The sequence below is a fragment of the Camarhynchus parvulus genome, chromosome 1A (genome assembly GCF_901933205.1).
Source record: "Camarhynchus parvulus chromosome 1A, STF_HiC, whole genome shotgun sequence".
NCBI lineage: Eukaryota > Metazoa > Chordata > Aves > Passeriformes > Thraupidae > Camarhynchus > Camarhynchus parvulus.
In genome coordinates this window covers 37,823,916-37,845,520 of record NC_044586.1, presented here as the reverse complement: position 1 = coordinate 37,845,520, position 21,605 = coordinate 37,823,916, and the positions used below count along the sequence as shown (strand labels likewise).

At 42.6% G+C, this 21,605-nt stretch overlaps 1 protein-coding gene across 4 annotated transcripts in view; it reads left to right on the top strand.

The window, feature by feature from the left end:
• The window catches only part of RASSF3 (Ras association domain family member 3), a 104,781-nt gene that overhangs the window by 46,267 nt on the left and 36,909 nt on the right, over positions 1–21,605 (top strand). The window contains exon 1 of one of the 4 annotated variants that reach the window (XM_030960117.1): positions 5,921–6,149. The exons of the other annotated variants lie outside the window; for them this stretch is intronic. Coding sequence (XP_030815977.1) covers positions 6,021–6,149 — 129 coding nt within the window. The 5' untranslated portion in view covers positions 5,921–6,020. Of the gene's footprint in view, positions 1–5,920; positions 6,150–21,605 lie in introns of those variants that run through there. 4 annotated transcript variants of the gene reach the window in all.

The following is a 21,605-nucleotide window of genomic DNA, read 5'->3' as shown; positions in this document are numbered from 1 at the left end:
AAACAGTCCCTTGGGGAAGGGTGTACTTGTGGTCTTATCCTGGCTAACACTGAGTCATCTTGCTAAGCAGAATTGATGACATATCTGTGTGACATAAAAAGGTGTAGAATATTCTGGAAAGCTGTCAGACTCTAACACAAGGGTGTTGGTAATTCCAAAACTGTTAGAAATGTACAATTTTTTCTTTATAGCTTTAGGTAGCAACAAGATAAAGAATCCTCCAAACTATGTGCATGTTTGAAATTATGAATAGCTCTATTGATTTCAGTCAAACTGTGCATTTAGGTAGGTGGCCATATGTTTGTAGCATCACAAGAAAGGAGATAAGCACAAATCTTGTTCCATCCACTTTCTCTCCCCCTTCAAACTAATGGAGGTCTGACTGGTCTGAGCACAAAGCTTGGGATGGGAAAGGTGAACTTACTCTTATTTCTGTTATCATCTGACCAGTCCAAGTATGGTAGATGGAGAACAGAGATCTGGTGAGGGACAATGTGCACACATATAAGAAAGTGATTACACAGGTTATTTTTAATTTCCAGCTATGTCCCATTATTTCTGAGGATTTTGGATGAAAATGTTGCGCCAAAGGAGCTTAAGGTCTGGGCAGAATCAAGAATTTGAAGAGCCGGAAAAGGATTCCTGACAATGCTGTCTAAGGTTGTGACTGCCATAACAAGTACCTGTCCCCATGGCATTTCTTCACCACGGGTTGGGGAAAGGCTGTTTACCTGGCTCCTGTTTGTTTTCAGTCTGCACTCATGTGCCTGTGCGGCTGGAATGACCTTGTTTGAATTAACAAGTTGCTGGGGTATGAATCAAAGGATAATTGTCACTGCTGCCAGTGGTACTAAACAGACCTGAGCCATTAATTCAAGACAAATGAGAGAAATGAGTAAACAGAAAGTTTACTGGTGTAAGGAAACTGCAGGCCTGAGTGGATGGTCTGTGTGGGTTGTATTTCAAATTTATTGCTTTCCTTTGATCATTTGAAATTACTACTGTTTTCAGCTGGAATGTAGAAAAAACTAAGCCCACACAATTAATTTTTTATTCTGATTTTAAAGGGACAGTCTGTCACAAGCTTTCTTCCTCTGCAACTTGTTTTTAGGACATGATTTTGTCATATGGGCATAATTTAAACAACTAACATAATGGAATAATTATATTTCCCAGTTAAATGTGTTACACAGAAGCCAAATCCAATGTGCTATTTGGTAGGAACCCCTTTGGATTTCACTCCTAAGCATATCCCAAGATTTAGTATGTCCCATAGGGACTAATCATCAATAAGACTACTGGGGTTGGGGACAGGGTTTGCAAAGACATATGAAGACAGAAAATGGGAAGAGGAGAGAGACTCATAGCACCCCAGAAATTACCAAAAGGGTTCCTGAAACAGCCAGGGGCTAGGGGCATCTGGCAAATTCATAGCAGCTAGAATAAAATACTGCAAGGGTTGTTAATGAGACTCTTCCTGAAAAGCACTGGTGAAACTGGAGGGATACTAAAGCAGACTTAGAAGGTGTAAGGAAGTTTAGTTCCTGTGATGACCTTTCCTTCCCTCAGCCCATGTCCTGCTTCCCTTCACTTTTCCCACCCTACGGGAGGTTGCTGCCCACAGCTGTGGGGCCACCACAGGTCCTGCTTGCCAGTGTGTCCAAGCACCCTTGCAGGATTTCAGCCAGGGGAGACCGAAAAGGGGAGATAGAAAGGGAGGAATTATTCTCTTGAGGAGAAGAATTCTTCTTCTCCCCCTCTTGAGGGAGGAATTCTTCTCTTTACTTTTTAAATTATAATAGAAATGTAGTCTTAAATGCCATAGGACCCTCCGACCCATGCCATACCTTTTTCCTTTCCTGCTCCTTTGACCCAATGACTTTCGATGTGGCCTGACACAAGCCTGGAGAGAAGACCAAAGCTTGTGTGCAGAAGTGACCATCTTGGTCCCGAGCCTCAAAGCAGAATTACTGGCCAAGTCAATGTTTTGTAGCTTTCGCATTTCAATGAGTCCTCCCAGTTTCTCTGTCAGAGGGCTGAGAGGATGTTTTAGAAACATGTAAACATCATGCAGTTCGTAATGGAGTTAATGTAAACTCCATAGGATGTTTTATCAGTTGTCCCTTTGTTTAGTCTGGGAAGCAGAAGAATGGGAGGAACAAAAAGAGCCCTCAAATACCCAAAAGGTTTCCCTAAAAAGCCAGCAATGAACTGTTCTACCTCTGTTTTGTTTGTTAAGAAACAAATGGGCAGCGTTAAGGATTCAAAATGAGATGTTAATAAAAGCTTTCTAACTCAATAAATAACTTAAACACTGGAAGGGATGGCCTATAGTGGAGGTGCTACAGCACCGTACTGTGTTTCAAGAATGGTTTAGCTAAAGGGCTGTTAGGGATGGTGTAAAGTACTTGGTTATTCTTCAGAGCAGGATATTAATTGACTGAACTAACAGTCTGTGTAATCCTGTTCAACCATACTTTCCTGAGGTTTTTGATTACTTCAATAGAGTGACATTTTGATACAAATAAAGCAATAAAGCTGCAGGACCTTGTGAAGCAATCCACCTCTGTGCAATTTGATATCTGGTTCTAAGGGTTATTTCAGTTAGGGTAGTTCAAAGTCCTAATTCTTGCCTGATTCATAAAGTTATTCACAGCTGTTTTGCCATTTAGGAAGTCCTAAGCTTCTCTGGAAGTTATGTTTGATACTTCATTTCTCTCAGTTGACTCTCCAAAACCACAAAATGCTTTAAAACTGAATTTTATCCTAGAAAGGAACAGTCATTTAAATTATTGTTCCTCCTACACAACAAATCAGTGTATGTCACACAGGTTATCTTTGTGATTGCTTTTTATTCATATTTTATTCATGAGATTCTTGCTTTGAAATAAAGTGCCTATTACTATTTTAGGTTGTGTTACTTGAGCCACCACTTTTAACTGGCTACAGTCTAAAAATACTATGAAATTCTATCTATGTCATCAAGCTTTAATTAAAAAAATGTTCATTCTCCTTTTCTTCATGGGTGCCTTTGTAGCACTACTTGCTACTTGAACATAATGATTCATCTCAAAAAAGCATCTCCCTCTTCTCTTCTGGCTAACTGCCTGTGTGATCCTATGATAACTGATTGACAGCTTATTTTCTTGTGGGATGGGATTATTTCTCAGAAGGACTGATGGGGATCCTTGTAATGTTCTGTGTTTCAGATCTCACTCCTGTGCCATACTCCTTGGCCTTTAATTTTTTTTACTTAATCATTAATCCATAATTCTCCCTAAGAACAAGTATGCTTTCAGAAAGCTTATTACTATCCTGACACATGGCTATTTTTATTTTCATTATGAAGTGCTGTTTGCATTTTCTTTGTTGACTATTTAAGAGGCCTGTCAGAATAAACCAAGAGTAGTGCAAGTGGTGTAGATGTTTCAGTGCAGCACCTAACAAAGAGCCTTCAGTCAATCTTGCCTAGGTAAGATTAAAAAGTAAATTTGAGAATGTGGAAGAGTAATCATCAGGGGATAGGAACCTTAAAAATATGGGCAGAGAGTAGCCAGGGGACAGTGAAATCCACAGGGGTACCAATTGATCTTTAAGTATCTCCCTTGAAAAATACTTGGTTTTGGGTATGTTACTTTCAAGCACCAAACAAATCAACACTGAAAGGCATCACATCTGTTTGTACCTTGATGTGAATTGTTTGGCTCAGTGCCACATCTGAAAAAAAATTAAAGTAAAAAATCAAAATTAGTAGGCTTAAAAACTGAGCTACAGTGGAGGATTGAACTCATACTGGAAGATATATCACAATAAACTTAGACATGTTGACTTCATTGTTTTTTGTTGCAGCTAGAGAAAATGATTATGTGAATTTGGTGCTATCAATATAAATGATGCTTTATAGATGAGGCGAATGCCATGCCTTGCTGCTAGGGAATATATAAACTTGAGCCCAGGACTTGTAACTGATCTTGCACAGATGAACTTGAGCTCTGTTGCAGCAGCTTATTGTCTCAATGATCCTCTTTGCCAGCCTCAAGTTACACCCACACACTATCAGGTTTGAGACTGCAGCCAAGCAAACAAGTTATACACACAGCTATGCCTCTTGCTCCTGGGGAGTCCATCAAGTGTGCCAGCAGATAATATATAAAAATACCTTTGTAGTTTGAAAACACAAATACCATTTTTAATCACACCTGAGCCACTTAAAATCCTTCACCTTAACTGTGATCATGGACATGGGTGTTTTCCCCAAAGGTTTTGTAAACTGGAGTTGCTGGGTCTTGGACAGGTTCAGAGGCATGCCCAGCAGATCTCTGGGGTGACTTCCTCTTGGCATGGGTCTGTGCTCAGCGAGCCAGGTAACACAGAGCTTGTTTGTTCACAGCGAGCATTTTAATATGTTTTAGTCGCATTCAAGTAACTTGGCATTCAACTTAAAGCTATCTTGCATACCACAGGGCTTTACAGAGCCAACAAGTAGGCTCAAGAGCTAACACATCTGCATTTACACTGTTAGACTCAATTATTTGTTTTAAAAAGCTATGATACCTTCTAATCTGCCAGATGCCAAAGTCCATGTGAAAATCTGAAATAATCAGAGTTGACGGGAAACTAAGGATTTAACACCTCCCAACTGACTGGTTTTAGTTCTCAGTGTGAGTTGTTTTGCCAGTTTTGAGGTGACTTTATCAATATGTAAGGCACACCCTGTCCAGGAAGAGCACCTACTGGCAGAAACAGACCCAGTCCCCGCTTGGGATAGGAACAGCCATGCACAGCAGATGAGGAGTGTGCAAGGGACCAGCGAAATGGGGATCAGGAAGAGAGAAAGGAGATGTTAGCTAATGGTGTCCCAGATTACATGTGTATCTGAGTACCGAGACCACGGGAACTGATGTGTAAACGTGCAACATCAAATACGTTTAATCTGAGGCTGTGCTGTTGTGGAAAGGTATCGCCTTTCTGACCCCCATGTCTCAGGGGTTTGTTCCGGCAGCAAGTGGCTGATGTGAGTCACTTCCCCCCGTGGGACCAGCGCTGTGGCACAGGGCACAGTAGGAACACCGGGCTAAGGACGTGCAGGAAAGGCAAATCTGTTTTTACGGCCAGCTGCACAGCTTTAGGAAGCCGTACCTTAAACCCAGTATCCTGTCGGTGACAGTGACCAGCCTTAGATAAATTTAGGGAAGACATGAGACTCTGAGGCAGGTAATTACGGAGTGATCTGGCCTTCGGGCATTGTCTGTTATTTCCCCCAGTAGTGATGAGTCTGATGTTTCCCCTGTGTCTTATCAGGACTTTTGTGCTTTAAATACGTTTTCCAGTTGCAGATCTGGATATTCTTGCTATCTGCACACATATCTAATCCCTGGTGAGTCTTCACAAGCCTTCCTCCTCGCTACATCCTGGGGCGATGAATTCCATTGACTTAATAGTCCGTGTGCTGATGGTGCGCGGGGCGGCCCCGGCCGGGCACCGCGGCGGCTGCGGAACTGGAGGCTGTGACTGCTCAGCCGGAATTCATGGACTGCTGGAAGAAGTGTAGGGGAAAAGCTCTCCCCAGTACTTTGCCGTCAGTCATTTTAAAAATGACTACTTTTACAGGGCATAGAAACGTGAAATTGAGTAATTATTAGGGAAAGGTTTGGGAACTTCTTACTTCAGCAAGGTCCGCCTCAGCTGCCTCGCTGCTGGTAATGAGCATGGAGGTGCGGAGGCGCCGGCCCGAGATGGGGAGGGGGCCAAGACGCGGCGGGGCGCGGGGTCGGGAAGGAGCCTCCCACACCCCTCACCTGCTGCCCGGGCGGGCGGGGGCGGCGCTGCCCGGCAACTCGCGCGGCAGGAAGGGAGCGGAGCGAGGGCGGGAGCGGGGCCGCCGGAGCCGCGGCTCCTCCTCCTCCTCCCGGACCCCGCGGGCTGGGCGAGGAGCGGCAGCGGCGGGGCCCCGTGCGGCGGCCGGGACGGCGCTCTCCGCCGCCCGGCCCCAGCACCATCAGCAGCCCCCGCCGCCGCCGATGACCTGGACCAGCAGCATGAGCAGCGGGTACAGCAGCCTGGAGGAGGAAGAGTCCGAGGAGTTCTTCTTCACCGCGCGCACCTCCTTCTTCAGGAGGCCGCCGGGCAAGAGCCGCGCCGCCCCACAAGTGAGTGCCGTGCGCCGGGCGGGGGGGCAGCTGCTGCCGGCCGGGCCGGGTCGGGCTCCCTCCGGCTGGGCTCCCTCCGGCTGGGCTCCCTCCGGCTGGGCTCCCTCCGGCTCGGCCTCCACGTGTCCGCCGCCCCCTCCCCCACGGGGAAGGACCCGCGGAGCCGCCCGGGCGGCGGGACGGAGCGGGGAGGAGGCGGCCGGGAAGGGCTTCCCTCGGCAGGCTTCCAGCGGGGCTCCCGTGCCACCGGGGGTCTCTGGAGCGGCCCCGCCGGCGTGCCCCTCTCGGCAGCCGGGTTGAGGGACCCTCACTGCCCGGCGGGCAGGGTTTTGAGCAGAAATCCCTGTTTGTGCGGTGACTGAACGCGCTGTCGGCCCCGCTGCCGCCTCTGCCTCCTCGCTCTTTCGGAGCTCATTCCGAGGTGAATGACAGCCTCTTCAGCTGGTTTGTTGGCAGCGAAAGGCCCTCTGAAGTGTTTAAGTGGCTTGGTTTAAGCATTCAGGCTCAGGCAAGTGGGGCTTTGAGGTGAAGAACTAATTAAATACAAAGCAAAAACTCTGAACCAACCCCTTGTGTGGGCAGCGTTGAAGTTCAGTGGAGGACCTGTCCGACCCAGAGCAGGCATTAAACCATACAGGGTAAACGTCAGACTTTTTTAGCTAAGCAGTCTATCTCCCCTCATTTCTCTCTTTCCAAAGCACAGGATCTCATTGTAGACATGGCTAGTGTCTTTGGAAACCATAGGCTAGCGAGCCTGTTTTGTTTATGCTATTTCCTCATCTGCTCCCACCAGCATCAGTGCCTTCTTTCTGTTCAGTGTGTGTTTCTTTCTACAAACTCTTAGTAGTTTTCCCTACTGCATTTTAGTGTTAGTATTACTGCTGCTGTGGGGACCTGGTTATAAACTTGCTTTTGAAAGCCTGGATATGTCAGCTGCCCTCTGGTCCACCTGTGGCACTTGTCAGAAAACATCATTTGTTGCTCACAGCCATTCCTGTAGGCTGCATTCTGCTGCAGAAAGCCAATCTTGGTTACTGTTTCTCTGAGGTTATTTGTGATTTGCTTAAACTGAAACCCTCTAGCTGCCCCTCAGGAAACTCCTGCTCCCGTTTGAGGAAGTGCAAGAGCTCTCTTGAACTTCAATTTCCTTTGCAAACTCTGGCAGGGAGCCTGAGCACACCCTCTTCCTACACCTGAGCTTGGGCACTTGGAGCAAATAGGTTGGGACCAGCTATGTGTCGGCTCATGGCTGCTTCTCCAGGGTACTTCTCTTGACACCTCTCCTCAGTGTTTGTTTTTGTCTCATCCATTTTGAGTTTCAGCCTCCCACTAACCTCAGGTGTTCTCTAGAAACTACTGAGTGCTGTGGAGTGTCCCTGAACTTCATCTGGTAACCTATTTGGCCAGCACTGGCTGCCACCTGGCCCTTAGAGAGGAGGATCCTGTTGTGACAGTACTGTGGGAATAAATACCTAACTGCTGTCTGCCTCAGTGTAGTTACTGTATTGTGACATGGGAGAGGGTCCATGTCTTAATTCAGATCCTAAAAACATACACATCTTTCTAATGCTATTGTATGAATTGTTTTGCTAAATATTAGCTGTATAAGTAGTAAGTTGTGCAAATGCATTAATTGTTGTCTGTGGTGTTAACATTTCCTAGCAAGAGGGACTGGGAAAAAACCAAAAAAACCCCTCCCCATAACTAAAATTTTATATTCTGCTCTAGTATTGCTTCCCAAAAGAATACTGCAATGAGGTGTTGCCGGGTACATATCTAAGTATGTATTTACTAGGCTGGAACAAATTCATCTGTATTGCTGACTCTGCAGCATCAGAAGTACTCAGCTAGTATTTCTAGTCATGAAGTTACTACCAGTTGCTCTCAGCTGATGATTTATAGAGAGAAGAAAAAACCCCCCTCCAAACAATGCTGAATGCAGATTTCAACAGTCATGTGGCCAGTAAGAGTGAGTTTCCCCTTCCAGCAATAACAGTCATAATAAGCCTCTTTGTAGGGATCAGGATGTTACTTTTGGTTTGTATTTGAGGTTTAGTTAAAAAATGCATACTATGTCCCCTTGAGCAAAGAGAAAAGAGGGGAGCTGATAGTTATTGTTTCTGTGTCTTTCTCAACTACACAAATATTAAGTTCTCCAGTGTGTGTTTCTCTTCTTGCAGAAGACCTTTAAGTGCTGGCAGTTACATTTATCCTTCTGTCTTAGCTCCCTGTGTCTCCTTTCTTGCAGGGAAGAAATGGTTTAGAGCATTTGGTTTGCAGCTGTGCCTGCAGAAAAACTGAGAAAAACTCAGTACTAGTGTTTAGCCTTGTTATGGATGGATTTCCAAAGAGAAGAAAGAGAAAACAAAATTAACTTGCTTAAGTAGTGAATTTTTGTCTTCATCTAATTGGGCAAGGATGGGCTTAAATACATAAAATTCTGCTAATGGGACAGGATTAATGAATTGACTGCGGTTCTGGTGTAAAAATTTTGTGATAGTACCTTTGGTCTTTGCTTAGGATCTGTAGAGTGATTAAAGATCTAGACAACTCTTCCCATTTCTATACCACTTCTAAAAGAAAATTGCAGCATAAAACCTCTGCAGTAGATAATAGGCAGTATGGTGTTTTAGGGTTCAGCAGTAGTCCCCAAGTTATTTCTTAAGCAAGAAATACTTCAGTCTGAGGGCAGTGGGAATAAAAATGCACATTGCCTTTTGCTGTCTTACTGCTCCTGAAAGTTTAGCTTTATTTAAGGTTTCTTATCAGCCGTGTCTCTTGTAAAATCAGAGACTAGATTAGGCTCAGTGTGGCCCTGTTTCATGTTTGCAATGAGTCATTTAATAAATGAAAAAGGCAGAACTGTAAATATTTTTGTCCTGCCAGTCTGACTCCTCAGGTGAGGTAAAGTTATCCATGTATGTAGGCTTTTGCAAGATCAGACCAGTGCTTCTGTATGATCAAGCCTTTGGAAATTGTCCATTCCCTGTAGAGAAAATACCAAAATAAGATGTTAGGCAAACTTCTGAAAACTGACCCCTTTCTCTCCCTGTTTCCACCCACCCACCCCCATCCTTCAGGAAAATTGAAAACAGTCATGCCTGCTGCTGCAAGCCCCACCATATGCTGGAGGGATGTGCATCTTCCTGTGTACGTTTTCTGCACTTTCCTTCCACATGCCAGTTCCCTGAATTATCCCACTTTGAGCAGGGTCGATGTAAATCCTTGCAATACATTTCCTTTCCCAGGGGTCTCAATGGACAGTGGCCTTTCAAGCATTGGAGGTGGCTAGTTCCAAGCCATGCTGAGCTCATGTTTTCTATCTGGATGACTGCAAAAACCCGAGGACATCCCTGTTCTTGGTTCTGCCTGCTCTATGTTTGAGGGCGCCTTCCCCTGTAACTGTAAAGGTTTGAAATATGAGAAGAGGCTGTAGTCAAGCTCTCTCTCTCTGCCCTTACGTGTGAGGAATCTCTGAGACAGGAGGACATCACTGTACTTTGGGAAACCTTGCTTTGGAAGCTGGCAGTGCTATGAAGGTCGTGGATCCCAGCTGAAAGAGGGCCATTCCTGCAGGTTCTGTTCAGCATCTGAATTGTGAATACTTCGCACACAAAATGTGAGAGAGCTCTGGTTGATGTCTCATGCAAAATGGCTTGGATATAGGAAGTTTGACACTTGGATGCTGCTTTGTTCTTTGGAATAGAAACCCAAAACGCTGCTGTGTGCTCTGTTTTTCTACCATTTCATACAGGGCTCTGTAAAAGTTTTTGCAAGAAAAATGCAGTCTCTTCTGTTGGCAGCTTCCAAAAATGCACATGTTCCTTCTGCACCCAAGAATGTCCCCATTGCCTCACTGTCAGCACTGGTCCTTCCCTCTCTGGGGTCTGATTTCTGCCTCTCTCTTCCCCTTACTGGTCTTGGTCTTCACGGCTTCCAGACCCGCTAAGTTCCTTCCCCTGCACCCTCACCCAGTGCACTCTGCCATGACATTGGCTTTGTGGCTGTCCTTTCTGCATGCCAGTGGGATTTGCAGCTGTGGTAATGGTGGTGGGAAAGGAAATTCATAGAAAAGCTGGAAATGGAAAGCAGATAGGTAAGAACAGAGGAGGTGTAAAGGGGAATGGCAAAAGGCAGAGGGTGACAGTCTCATCCCTAGCTAGTCCTGACAAGGTAATCAGCTATCTCTCATTTCACAGTTGGAGAAGGAGGTTTGAAGGGAAAGGTGTAGCATTTTTTTTAATAGGTGAGCTGGTGAAAATGGGAAGAAGTTGGACAAACTTCTGGGCACAGATATCTTTTTTTAGGTTTCTTCCACATGAATTTGCACAGTAGGTCGAGGCATGTGATTGAGAGGAAGAGAAATCATTAAAAAAACCCATTTGAATTGGGAAGAAAAGTTTTTAGTAGTAAAATGCAATTTGTAGCTGCTCAAGCCTGGTTAGGAGGTCTCTGTGTTACCAGTGTCCGTTATTAATGTTTCACGTTGTTTGGCCATTGCGACTCTTCCTGGGTTTCCTTTTAGTAACATTCCCTAGGGAAAACGGCTCTCCTGACTACCAGAAAAAATGAGGTTTCTAATTATAGGCTTGCTTTGGAGCCAAAAAGTTTAGGTTTGTGCTTGACATGTAGTCGTGAAACTTATTTTTAAAAAGGCAACTAAAAATATCCAGTAATATTTTGTTCTTTTTTTTTTTAATCCATTTGGCAGTCAGTGAATATTATGGGATAAACATTGTCGCAACAGAAATACTTGAAAGTTAAGGGCTGAAGGAATGGCTAGGGTAGAGATTGTGTCTATTTTAAGCCCACATCACTGTGATGTTAAACTAGCAGTCCTTATTTTGTGTTTTTGCCTTACACTTCTCTTGGAGGATTGTGATGTGGCATGTGTGTGTCAGTAACTTGGAGGGGCTTGATGGCCATTTTGTGATGAACTCTCAGTCCCCTGCTGGTGTCTGACAGCCTCTGGAAATGAGATGAGATTTATGCTGTATGCTGATTACTATACTCTGGTTTATCATCACAGTTGGTTCTTGGAATCATTGGTTTAAATTTTGAGGACTTAACTATATGAAATAGTAACTACTAGCACACACAAAAATTTAAGAAACAGATTTAGGAGAGATGGATTAACATACTGTCCTAGTCAGAGTTCAAGTTACTAAAACATGTGATGGGTGCTGTTAGATTCAGCAATTTAAGGGTCACGAGTGCAGCACCAGCAGCAGGTAGTATTCAGACTAGATGAGTAACTCTTAACCTTTCCACTGTTTTCTTTAGACTATTGTATTAATACTATATTAAGTGCATCTCAGGCAGTTACTTATCTATAAACTTTGGGAGCACAAACAATGTATTATTAACTTTTTTATTGACATTTATTTAAATACCACCAGAGAAACACTGATTATTTATTTTTCCTTTTGTTGGAGAAAAAAAGGCTTTGATTCACTTACAGTCTTGGGCTATAGTAGCTAGGCTTCACATTAGTTAGATGAGGAGCACTTAGTGTGGGTGTTTTGTGAACTCAGTGATGTAATCGAGTTGGGATAATTGTGAAGGTTTAAGTGCAAAGCAGAAGGGCAGAGTTGTGGAATTTTGCTGAAGTCAGAAAGTATTGGCCACCTATAACTTTATGGTTCAAAATGTTTAGAATTAGGCTTCTTCAGACACATGTGAACAGACATGCAGACACAAGGAGTTTTGTTTTAACTGAAGAGTCTGGTGAATCCAGGAAAGTGCTCTGCAGAGCAGCAGAGCTCAAGGTCATTTGAATACACTGAAGAGATTGAAAAAAAACCCAATAAAAAGTTACTTAAAGAGAAAATTTGATACCTCCTTTTCATTATCTGTTATTTCAGCTGTAGATCAGTGTGTAAGAATAATACCAGAATGACAATTTTGGAAGAGGATCCTGCTGATTAACATCTAGCTACGCCAACAGCAAAATTATGAAGAAAAACAGAAGTAGAAACTGATGATATTGTTTGTGTCTTCTGTAAAAAGTCAGTGGCACCAGTGCTGAATTAACAGTTGCAAACACTGCTGGCTCACGGGTTGCTCACAGAGGGTCAAAGTGAATCATCACAGACTGTCAGCTGGCCTCTCATGGAGTTCTGCAGGGCTCCATCCTCAGCCCAGAGCTTGTCCACATCTTCATTAATGACTTGGATGCAGGACTAGAAGGAATACGAAATAAATTTGCTGATGACACTAAACTGAGAGGAGCTGTTGAGTCCCTCAAAGGCAGAGACACATTGATAAATTAGAGAGATGGGCAATCACCAACTGTATGAAGTTTAACAAGGGCAAGTGACATATTCTGCCCCTGGGATGGGGCAACCCTGGATGTATGGACAGAGTGGGGAATGAGAGGCTGGAGGGCAGCACTGCGGAAAGGGACCTGGGGGTCCTGGTCAAGGGAAAGGTGGTCAAGGGCAGTGCCTTGGCAGCTAGGAGGGCCGAGTGTCCTGGGAGGCATCAGGCACAGCATGGCCAGCTGGGCAAGGCAGCAGGGGATTGTCCCACTCTGCTCTACCCTGGGGCAGCCTCACCTGAGTGCTGTGTGTGGTCTTGGGCAGTGTAAGGAAGATATTGCCCAAAACTGTGAGGAATGGGCGCGGTGTAAGGAAGATATTAAGCTATTGGGGAGTGTCCAAAGGGGGGCAATGAAGGTGTTGAAAGGTCTTGAGGGGAAGCTGTATGAGAAGTGCCTGAGGTCATTTGGTCTGTTCACCCTGGAAAACAGGAGACTAAGGGGAGAGCTCATTGCCTTCTGCAGCTTCCTCGTGAGGGGAAATGGAGGGGCAGATACTGATCTCTCCACTCTTGTAACCAGTGACAGAATTCAAGGGTATGGCCTGAAAGTGCGTCAGGGGGAGGTTCAGGCTATGTATCAGTAAAAGGTTCTTCACCCAGAGGGTGATCAGGCCCAGGAACAGGCTCCCCAAGGAACTGGTTACAGTACCAGCCTGACAGAGTTCAAGAAACGTTTGGACAATGCTCTCAGGCACATGGTGTGATTCTTGGGGTGCCCTGTGTAGGGTCAAGAGTTGGACTTTGGCAATCCTTGTGGGTCCCTTTCAACTGAGGATATTCTGTGATTCTGAATAAACTTTAACAGAGAGTTTTGGATTTAGTGCTTGGTACGTAATGCAGCATTTTACCTGTGACATTATACTAGTGAGTCAAGACAGGCAGTGTAAGCTTCATGAAGAGAGACGTGGGAGTGACAGGTCTCTTGTTCAGCTCTCCTCATGGACAGGCAGATAAGGCCAATGTGCAGGCAGCACATTGGGCCAGGCTATTCAGTATATCCTGCACTTCATTCTTAGGTAGAAGTAGTAGGGCTCTTACAGATGCATGCTCACATTTTAAAAAAATAATTAGATGTTAGCTATATATATATATATATATATATACACATACACACACACAAAATATTTAGATTTATGTATATAAATCTGACACACACGCACATATGGATTTGTGCCTTTTGAGACCAACATTCAGGAAAGGTCTTAAAGCCAGCAGTCTCACAGATGGTAGAGGTGTGCACTGATGGGACTGAAGCTAGCCCAGCATGCTGTCATGCCCCTGATTTCAGTGCAGCACTTACCTGACTGCTGCATTGTCAGGCTTTTGTATGGGTTCAGGTGCCTGTATCAAAGCCTGCACGTTTCTGTAGACAGGTATGAATTGACTTGGGGTGAGTAATTGCTGCTTTCCTGTTGGGTGCTTGCTGTTCTCTGAGGTTGATGAAGTACTGCAGACAGTTTTGCAGAGAGTGCTTCCTATGCAGACGTGTATTTGGCTGTGCTAAGTAGCCACATGTGATTTAGGCAGCAATTAAGAATGCTTTTTACTTACTCATCTGTGTGTGTGCTGGAGAGGAATTTATGTTCCTGTATGCAGAGGAATCTGTGCTGTGCTGAAAATAATAGTAAAAGCAGCAGTGGTTCATCTGCCTCTGAGGATGCATCAAGTGTTGATGTTGGGTGTGTAGGAGTACTTGATGTGCCAGTTGCCAGCTTCTCTGTCTCACTCTTTACCCGCTCAGTAATTGTGGAAAATGCTGTTTGCAAGTGTGTTTATTTTATAAATTACATAAAATAATATACTAGGGGCAAATTACAAAGGCAGTTGTCTCTAATCTTTTATAGATATCCCTGTTGTCCATAATTAGGACTGCTTGTATTGTGATCTGTCTCCTCAGTGATCCAAAGTGTGGTCAAGTGCATGGATGCACAGTCCAACCATGCTGTAGTTTTCCTCATAGTGCACAGTCCTTGTGTCTTGTGTTTGCACTACACAATCAATATAGTCTCTCTAAAGCCTGGTTGGTAATAATAAAAACTGAATATCAAGTTCTTCTCTGGCTGAACATGATAGTTTGCCAAATAGTTAAGTGCTTAATTTTATTTCTGCTGAAGCAGGAATCCCATGTTTTGACTTGTCCCCCTTGAAGTAAAGTTTGTAATAGAACAGATTTTTTAATACTTCGCTAGTATTTTAACACCTTTATTGATGGCTGATAACCTCTGTTGTATAGCACTTCCTCTCAGTGACTTCTTACGTACAGTTGTGCCTAGGTCACACTAGCCAGTAAACTGGAAAGAGTTTAGTTCAGATGTTTCATTTAGAGCATTTTTTTTCTCTTAGAGGGTTCCTCTCTTCTGAACAATTTGATGCCTCAAGATCAAAGCCTGCTTGTCTTGCTGTTCAGTCCAACGGGAACTTGATTTGGTGTGTTCACCTAGATACATAAGCTGAGATTGTGGAAGTCTTTTTGTTCAGATCTGTTAATCTAATTTTAAAATATTCTCATAGTTCATATGAGGAGCACTTGGTAGAGCCATATAAACTCCAGCAACTGCTCTAGGGCTTTCAGCATGACCCATTGTGATTGTGTGTACAGAAACTGGCATATTCTTTGGCACTGCCTGAAAGACTTAAAAATTTGGTGGTTGTGTATTGCATAATGGGAGAATTGGTCTGCATTGTTTGTCCTCATGTTTTAAATGAGTAAGTTCAAGAATCAGTATTATTGAGATTAGCATAAGAGTCAGTGCAAATTTTCAAAACAGATGCAATCTGAACTACTGTATTACATTTTTTTATTATATTATTGATGTGTGGAAAAGTTATGTAATATAGGCATAGACAGGTATCTTATGTTGCCATTTATGATAAAACATGTAAAAAAACCCCCAACCCTGTGTTTTTGCATCTCTGATTAGCTTGCAAGTAGTAGAAAGGTTGATGTGTGGCAAATGACCTAGGCTGTGCCTAAAATGCACAGCAGGTACATGCTATAGCCAGCTGCAGGAACTGATTCCCCAGCCTTCCAGACTGGTGACTTAGAGAATGGTCAGCCCCTTTTTTGTTACCATGCACGTGTGTTTAAATTTGAAAAGCAGCGAAGAGCAAGGGTTTCTGCAGAAGTGTTTCTGGATCTGTCAGGTTAGATTGTTGAACCTAAATGTTGAAGACCAAGGAACAGAAATATGAGCAGGAGGAGAGTTCATTTTATTCCTGTCATACATAAAGGTTCCCATTTCCATCACCAGGAGTACTTTGATGCAGAAATTAGACCCATGTGATGGCTGTGATATAGCCAGGGGTAAATGCTGCTATAAGGGGATGCTCCTGAAAGCTGCTGAAATAAATCCCTAACTCTCCATGTGGCATGGACTTGGCAGCTGAAAGCTAGAAATAGGTGTAACTTTTATATCTGACAGTAAAGGATGAGGAGAAGGAAGGAATCTTTGTGTACATGACTTGCTCCATCTCTTGAAGGATAATGTGAACACTTACCAGCTGCTGAGAGCAAACTGGAGTAAATTGCCCTGCATACATGTGAGGCATGGTAAAAGAGAGGGGAAGTTGTTTGAGATGGGGAGTTGATTTGTGACTGTTGTCTTTTAGGAGCTCTGCTGGAAAGAAGGAAGAGAAAGTATTTTATCTGTCCTGCTGTAAGTCAAGGCTGAAAAACTGCCTGTTCATATTTCTGCACATATAATCGATGTCTTATGTCCTGGGGAAAAATACACAGCTTAAGCAAAAATTCATGCTTGAGGCAGTTGTTCCATTAGGTACCCAAATACAAGTGCTGGCAGTGTAAGAACAGCAGAGTCAGGGGAACATTAGTTGTGCAGGCAACCTGATGCAAGCAGTAACCAGACTCCCATGTAATCTGTGCAAGAGAAATCTGCTTTATTGAGGGGAACTTGATCTTTCATTAAAGAAATCTTCTGGTCATGATAGTCACAGCTTTCATGGAGCTTAATTTACCACAGTGTTGCTTTTCTACTGCACTGTCTACATAAATTTGTAACTCTAAAGTCTGATTTTCTATGTTTATAAATTTATCCAGATCTGTGGGTTAATTTTGATGTAAAATCTAATATTAGGGAGAGTTTGCAGTTTTTCCATGAGTTAGCAGGTCAGCTTAAGATGAATTGAGAATATTTAACTTGACATTCAGGGGCGCTTTATTTGTTGAATTAATGGAATGCCTTTTTTCCCTTACAAGAATATAGGATACAGGGAGTTAACTAATGTCAGGAGCCTTAATCAATTCTTTCTATTGTGAAAATAATTTAGCTATTTTTAGAGAGCCCAGTAAGGGGATCTCAGGATCTAAGTAAATGGTTTCACAGTGGCTAGTTATGATAGTCTTGTTGGAGTGGGGCTATTGTAGAGTTCAAAGACTGAAATATCTTTTGTTGTATTTGATAATATAATTTAGTTAATTAGTTACGTAATATATTTTAGTTATTTTAGAAGTGACTCTTAAAATACTGAATTACTTTTAGTTACCTTTTAGTCACTGTAGTGGTAAGAGACTACTGTGTATGCATACAAATGTCAGAGAAGACAGCAAGACAGACTTCTGGACATGAGTCAGATAAACCTCTGAATCAGATAATCACATTATTCTAAATTTCATTTTTCTGTTCTCATTGAATATAAAGTTGAATTAATTTATATGATTAGTTGCCTTTCTTTGAGCTCTATGACTGTGTCAAAAATCATTCCTGAACAATTTCCTACACTCCCCCCTGCTCTCCCTTATTTTTTCTTCAAGGTCCTAGCAAAGCAAGAGCTTGTTTTATTCTTTGGGTGCTAATTACTTTCTCTTCTTCTTTTAAGCCTGAGACTGACTCACACTGCTGTTGCTTATAACAATTATAACAAGAATTGCTGATAAATCTAAATGCTTTCTTGAAACATTCTCTATATCAACTGCATGGTATTGCTTTGGGGTCTGATTTGGGCTTCATGGGAGCAAGTTTGTTTTCACAGAAATTGAAAAATGGTATTAGTGTTCAGCTGACCATGTGATCTCTTACTCTGAACTTTTGTTGGTCCCTTGCTTGCCTAGGAGGTATTTTTACTGCTTTAAAAATGTTAATAAAATAAAATTCAGCTTAACTAAAACCACCATGTTTTAATTAAAGTATGGTAAAGAAAATATGTTCTATAAAACTTTTAATTCTGTGCTGTAAATTACAAATTTTTTCTTAAGTATATATTCAGTAGACTGTGTTGTCAAACAGTATAATAATTGGGAGAATGTTCTTATTGCTAACTCAAACCTGTGAGCAACAGGACTTCATTAAGTAGATTGTGGGTTTCTGGCTTTTTGTTGCTCTGGTCAGAATTCTTGTTCTGTAAAATGAAGCAGACACTTCCTGTGCTTAGTGTGGTGAGGTTTTTATATTCTGGATTAGGCTGGGTACCAATTAGCCAGCCACCGTCTACCCTTCACAGTGTAGACAGTTCTTATATCTTAGACCTGATCACAGCCTATGTAACATTATCCCAAATAAATGCCAAGTATTTTGGCAAGATGGAGAACCAGTGAACCAGTGATGCTTTCTAAATCAGAGTGGTTCTGTTGCTAGCAGGGCGTGTTCTACCAGGGTTTCTTTTTTGGTTTGCTAAACCATAGGGCACTTGTGATTGCTTTGATACTGTGATAGGAGGTTTGTTATAAAATACAGAGGTGATTGCTGATATATACCTTTCTCAAATTCTGAATAAGAATGGAACTGTCTCTAAAACTCTAAAGAAATGTTCAGCTATCAGAAGATCAAGTAAGTTGGTTTGAAACATGGCAGGCTGTGTAATGCAAAATTGTTTGACTTCTTAATGATCACCAAATCATAGTGAGGTTCCTGGGAGTTTAATTCTGTGTTCACCAAAAGCTGCTTTGTGTGCACCTGTGCCTGAGATGAACTTGTGAAGGATGTCAGGCAGCAAAGTTATTGGCAACACCCCCTTGGTTTGGCTCACTCCTGTTGGGTGTCCTTGGTTTTCCAGTTGCTGTTTTGCTGTCCCCCACTGGCAGCAGTGGGCATGGGAGCTTTTGGGAGGAGTCTTATACCTGCTGAGCTAAATCCTATGGAAGAACGAATTTTTTTCTCTTACTATGCTCCCCTGGAAGGGGTCATCACACTTGCAAGGAGAGCTTTAGGTACTCTTAGAATGGAAATCTCTGCTTTGATGGTCATAGCAGTTGTGGATTCGAAAATCCAAACTGTTCGGTCGTTCCACATGTTCCTGTGACTGAGGGGTGATAAGATATGCCTTAATGCAAATCTTGGAGGATTTAAATAACTTACAGGTTATTCCAGTAGAACAGAAGTTACATATTTAGAAATATCTTTCTAAAGATCTTCTGTGTTTGTCCAGTCATGGGCAAGATTGATTAATAGAGTTATATCACAGGCTTTGTTTTATGGCTAGAATTTGTGGGTTTGTCTACACTGACAGATGCTTTTGAATTCATGTGAATGTGTTCACATGGTGGGAAGCTTATCTCAGAATGGGGGAACATGACTGTTTATATTTTGCTAAAAGGTTGATACGTGAAGTGAAACATCAAAGCAGTTTCTAATGCTCTGAAGTTTAAAGCTCACAGTTAATTTAATTAAAAAATAATTAAAGGCATATATTTCCCCACCCCTGAATGCAGACCCCAAATATTCTTCAAAGCATATTTGATTTTAATGATTTGGTGATTTCCTCCTTGAGGCTTTTTTTAATTTGCCACTGGCATATAAAGATGTAGCTTTGAGTCGCAATGATAATAGACTATTAGTGCAGTAGGTGTTTGCCTCCTAAGACAGTAAAATGGCATGTTCTGTGGAAACAGCCTCATATTTAAAAAAAAATTCCTAAACATAGTGATTTTTTCTCTAGCAGTCTAAGTTCATGATACACTTCTTTTTTAGTGATTTATAGCTTAAACTAGCTCCTGAAGCAGCTTGGTTAAGTGCATGGTATAGAATGCTAGCATACCACCCTTGTTTCTTCACTTTTTTCTTCTTTTGTCTCCTCCCCTTTGAATTCTAATGAAAGGTCCTGTTTTAAAATGAGTTTGATTTTAAATCAGCCTTTATGGACAACACTGGAAAAAATAATGTATTATGTAATACAGATATACTGCACTAAATAGTTGTGAAGATGTTATGTGGAGGATATAGGATTGGAGTTCCATGCTACCTATCTGGATTTAACAAGTAGTAACCTGTATGTTTTCATCTTCAGAGATCTATCTGGAAGATAGAGTGGAAAAGAACACCTTTCAGAAGGCATTTGACATTTGGTAGTAATTGCGTCAGAAACGAAAGGCAGCAGGGAGGAGTATTTTTTACTATAAGTTTTACTTAGTAAAAGTAGCGTTGGTATTTCTTTATGTTGTAGGTATGGGCATTACAGTGCATTAAGGGTAGTGTCTTGGTCTTGTCACCCCAAGACAGGCAATCATTAGAAATGTGGTGCCATTCCCTGGATATGGGAAGGAGCCGTGTTTTTTAGGTACTTGCAGAGATCCTTTCTCATTCTGCACACACTCCTTAGTAATGTGCCCTGGGAGACCCTGCTTGAATGGGGAGGTTGGGCTGGTTAATCTCCAGTGGTCCCTCCCAACGTTACCCATTCTGTGATTCTTCCCTGTCTCCTTGCTCTATGTTTCCAAAGGAACCTCAATACTGCCCTTCCAGAGAAATCCAAACTTTGTTCTGACTATTCCAAACAGACAAGTGAAAAAGTCTGAAATATGGTGGGGATGCCATGCTGAAACTGAGCTGGAATTGGATCCCATTCTCTTTTAGATGTGTAATACCAGAACATAACTTTGCTGGTCAGTGCTTTCTCTGTTCCCACTTTGTTGTTCTCGTGCTTCCTGTGCATTTCCATGGCTGCAGGCTCACAAAGGAGATCTTCCAACCTGCAGCAGTAATTGGATTGCTAATCTGCACAGGTAAATAGGTGGTGGGGTTTTTTTTCTTGGGCTCATAACTTCATCATACTTCTCTTTTGGTGAAGCAAAACATCTTGGTGAAAACACAATAAACTAAATGTTAAAGGTAAGTTGTTTTAAAATGTAAAAGGTCAAACCACAGGCCTGGTGGAACTCACAGCACTCGTTTTTTTTGGGTGTTTCGTAGAAGGGGGTGCCAAGTACTGCCAGGTTTCCAGTCTCCTAGATTTATCCTATGAAGCACAGGGAACAAGTGATATTTCACAAGGTAGAACACAAATGGATCATCTCAGAGCAGTTAATCCTACCTCTGTTGTTCATTCCCTATCTCAGCCACATGCCTGCAAGGTTGATGCTGCAGGTTGAAGGCTGTTTCCGTGTGGCTGCCATTGCTTGAGCAGAGGGTGTGGTTCCACTAAAGCTTCGGTTTAATTAAGGTAGGCTTTTGTTCAGATGTCTTCCTTCAATCAGATCTCTCTGTGGTTGCAAGAGGAGCAGCTCTGGTGCTAGAGCAGATGGAGGAATGTGCAGATGAGGAAACGGACTGAGAGGGTGGGACCACAAGAGGCTGGGCTTAGCTGGCGGAGCTGCACTTTGGGAGAGAAAGCCCCAGCTGATGGTACAGTGAAGATGTGCTTTAGAGTGTCTGGACAAATTTCTTAACTGGATAGACATGATACAGGTAGGCAGAAGGTGGAGAAGTCTGGGCATTTTGGTTTTGTGTGGTTTTGGTTTGGCTTTTTTTTGTGTTTGTTTTTATTCCTTTAATGAATAATGGTTTGGAAAGGAAGAAAGCAGTAGAACTTCTTGAATGGGAAATATGGCTTATGCTTTGGTATCTGACAGAAAGTAGTACAGCAAATAGGATTGCAATGTAAACCTTGGATTTACTTGCAGGTTCTTGATTTTCAAAATACATGCATTTGTGTATTTCTAGCTCTTTGTATTTTCTATGGCTTTAGAATTCTCCCTTAATTGTTCCCTGTAACAGGTTTAACAGGCCAGCTCATCCATTTGGAGAATAAACTTAAGGGCGCTGTTTTAAACATACTGAAATGTATTTTGAATATTATGCCATACCAAAAGGTAGCTGCACTCTTTCCTGTGCCTTGACCAACTTCAGTCTCCAGCTGTTGTAAGATTTTTCCACTGTAAGTGTGAGCCTGTTGATGGAAATTGGG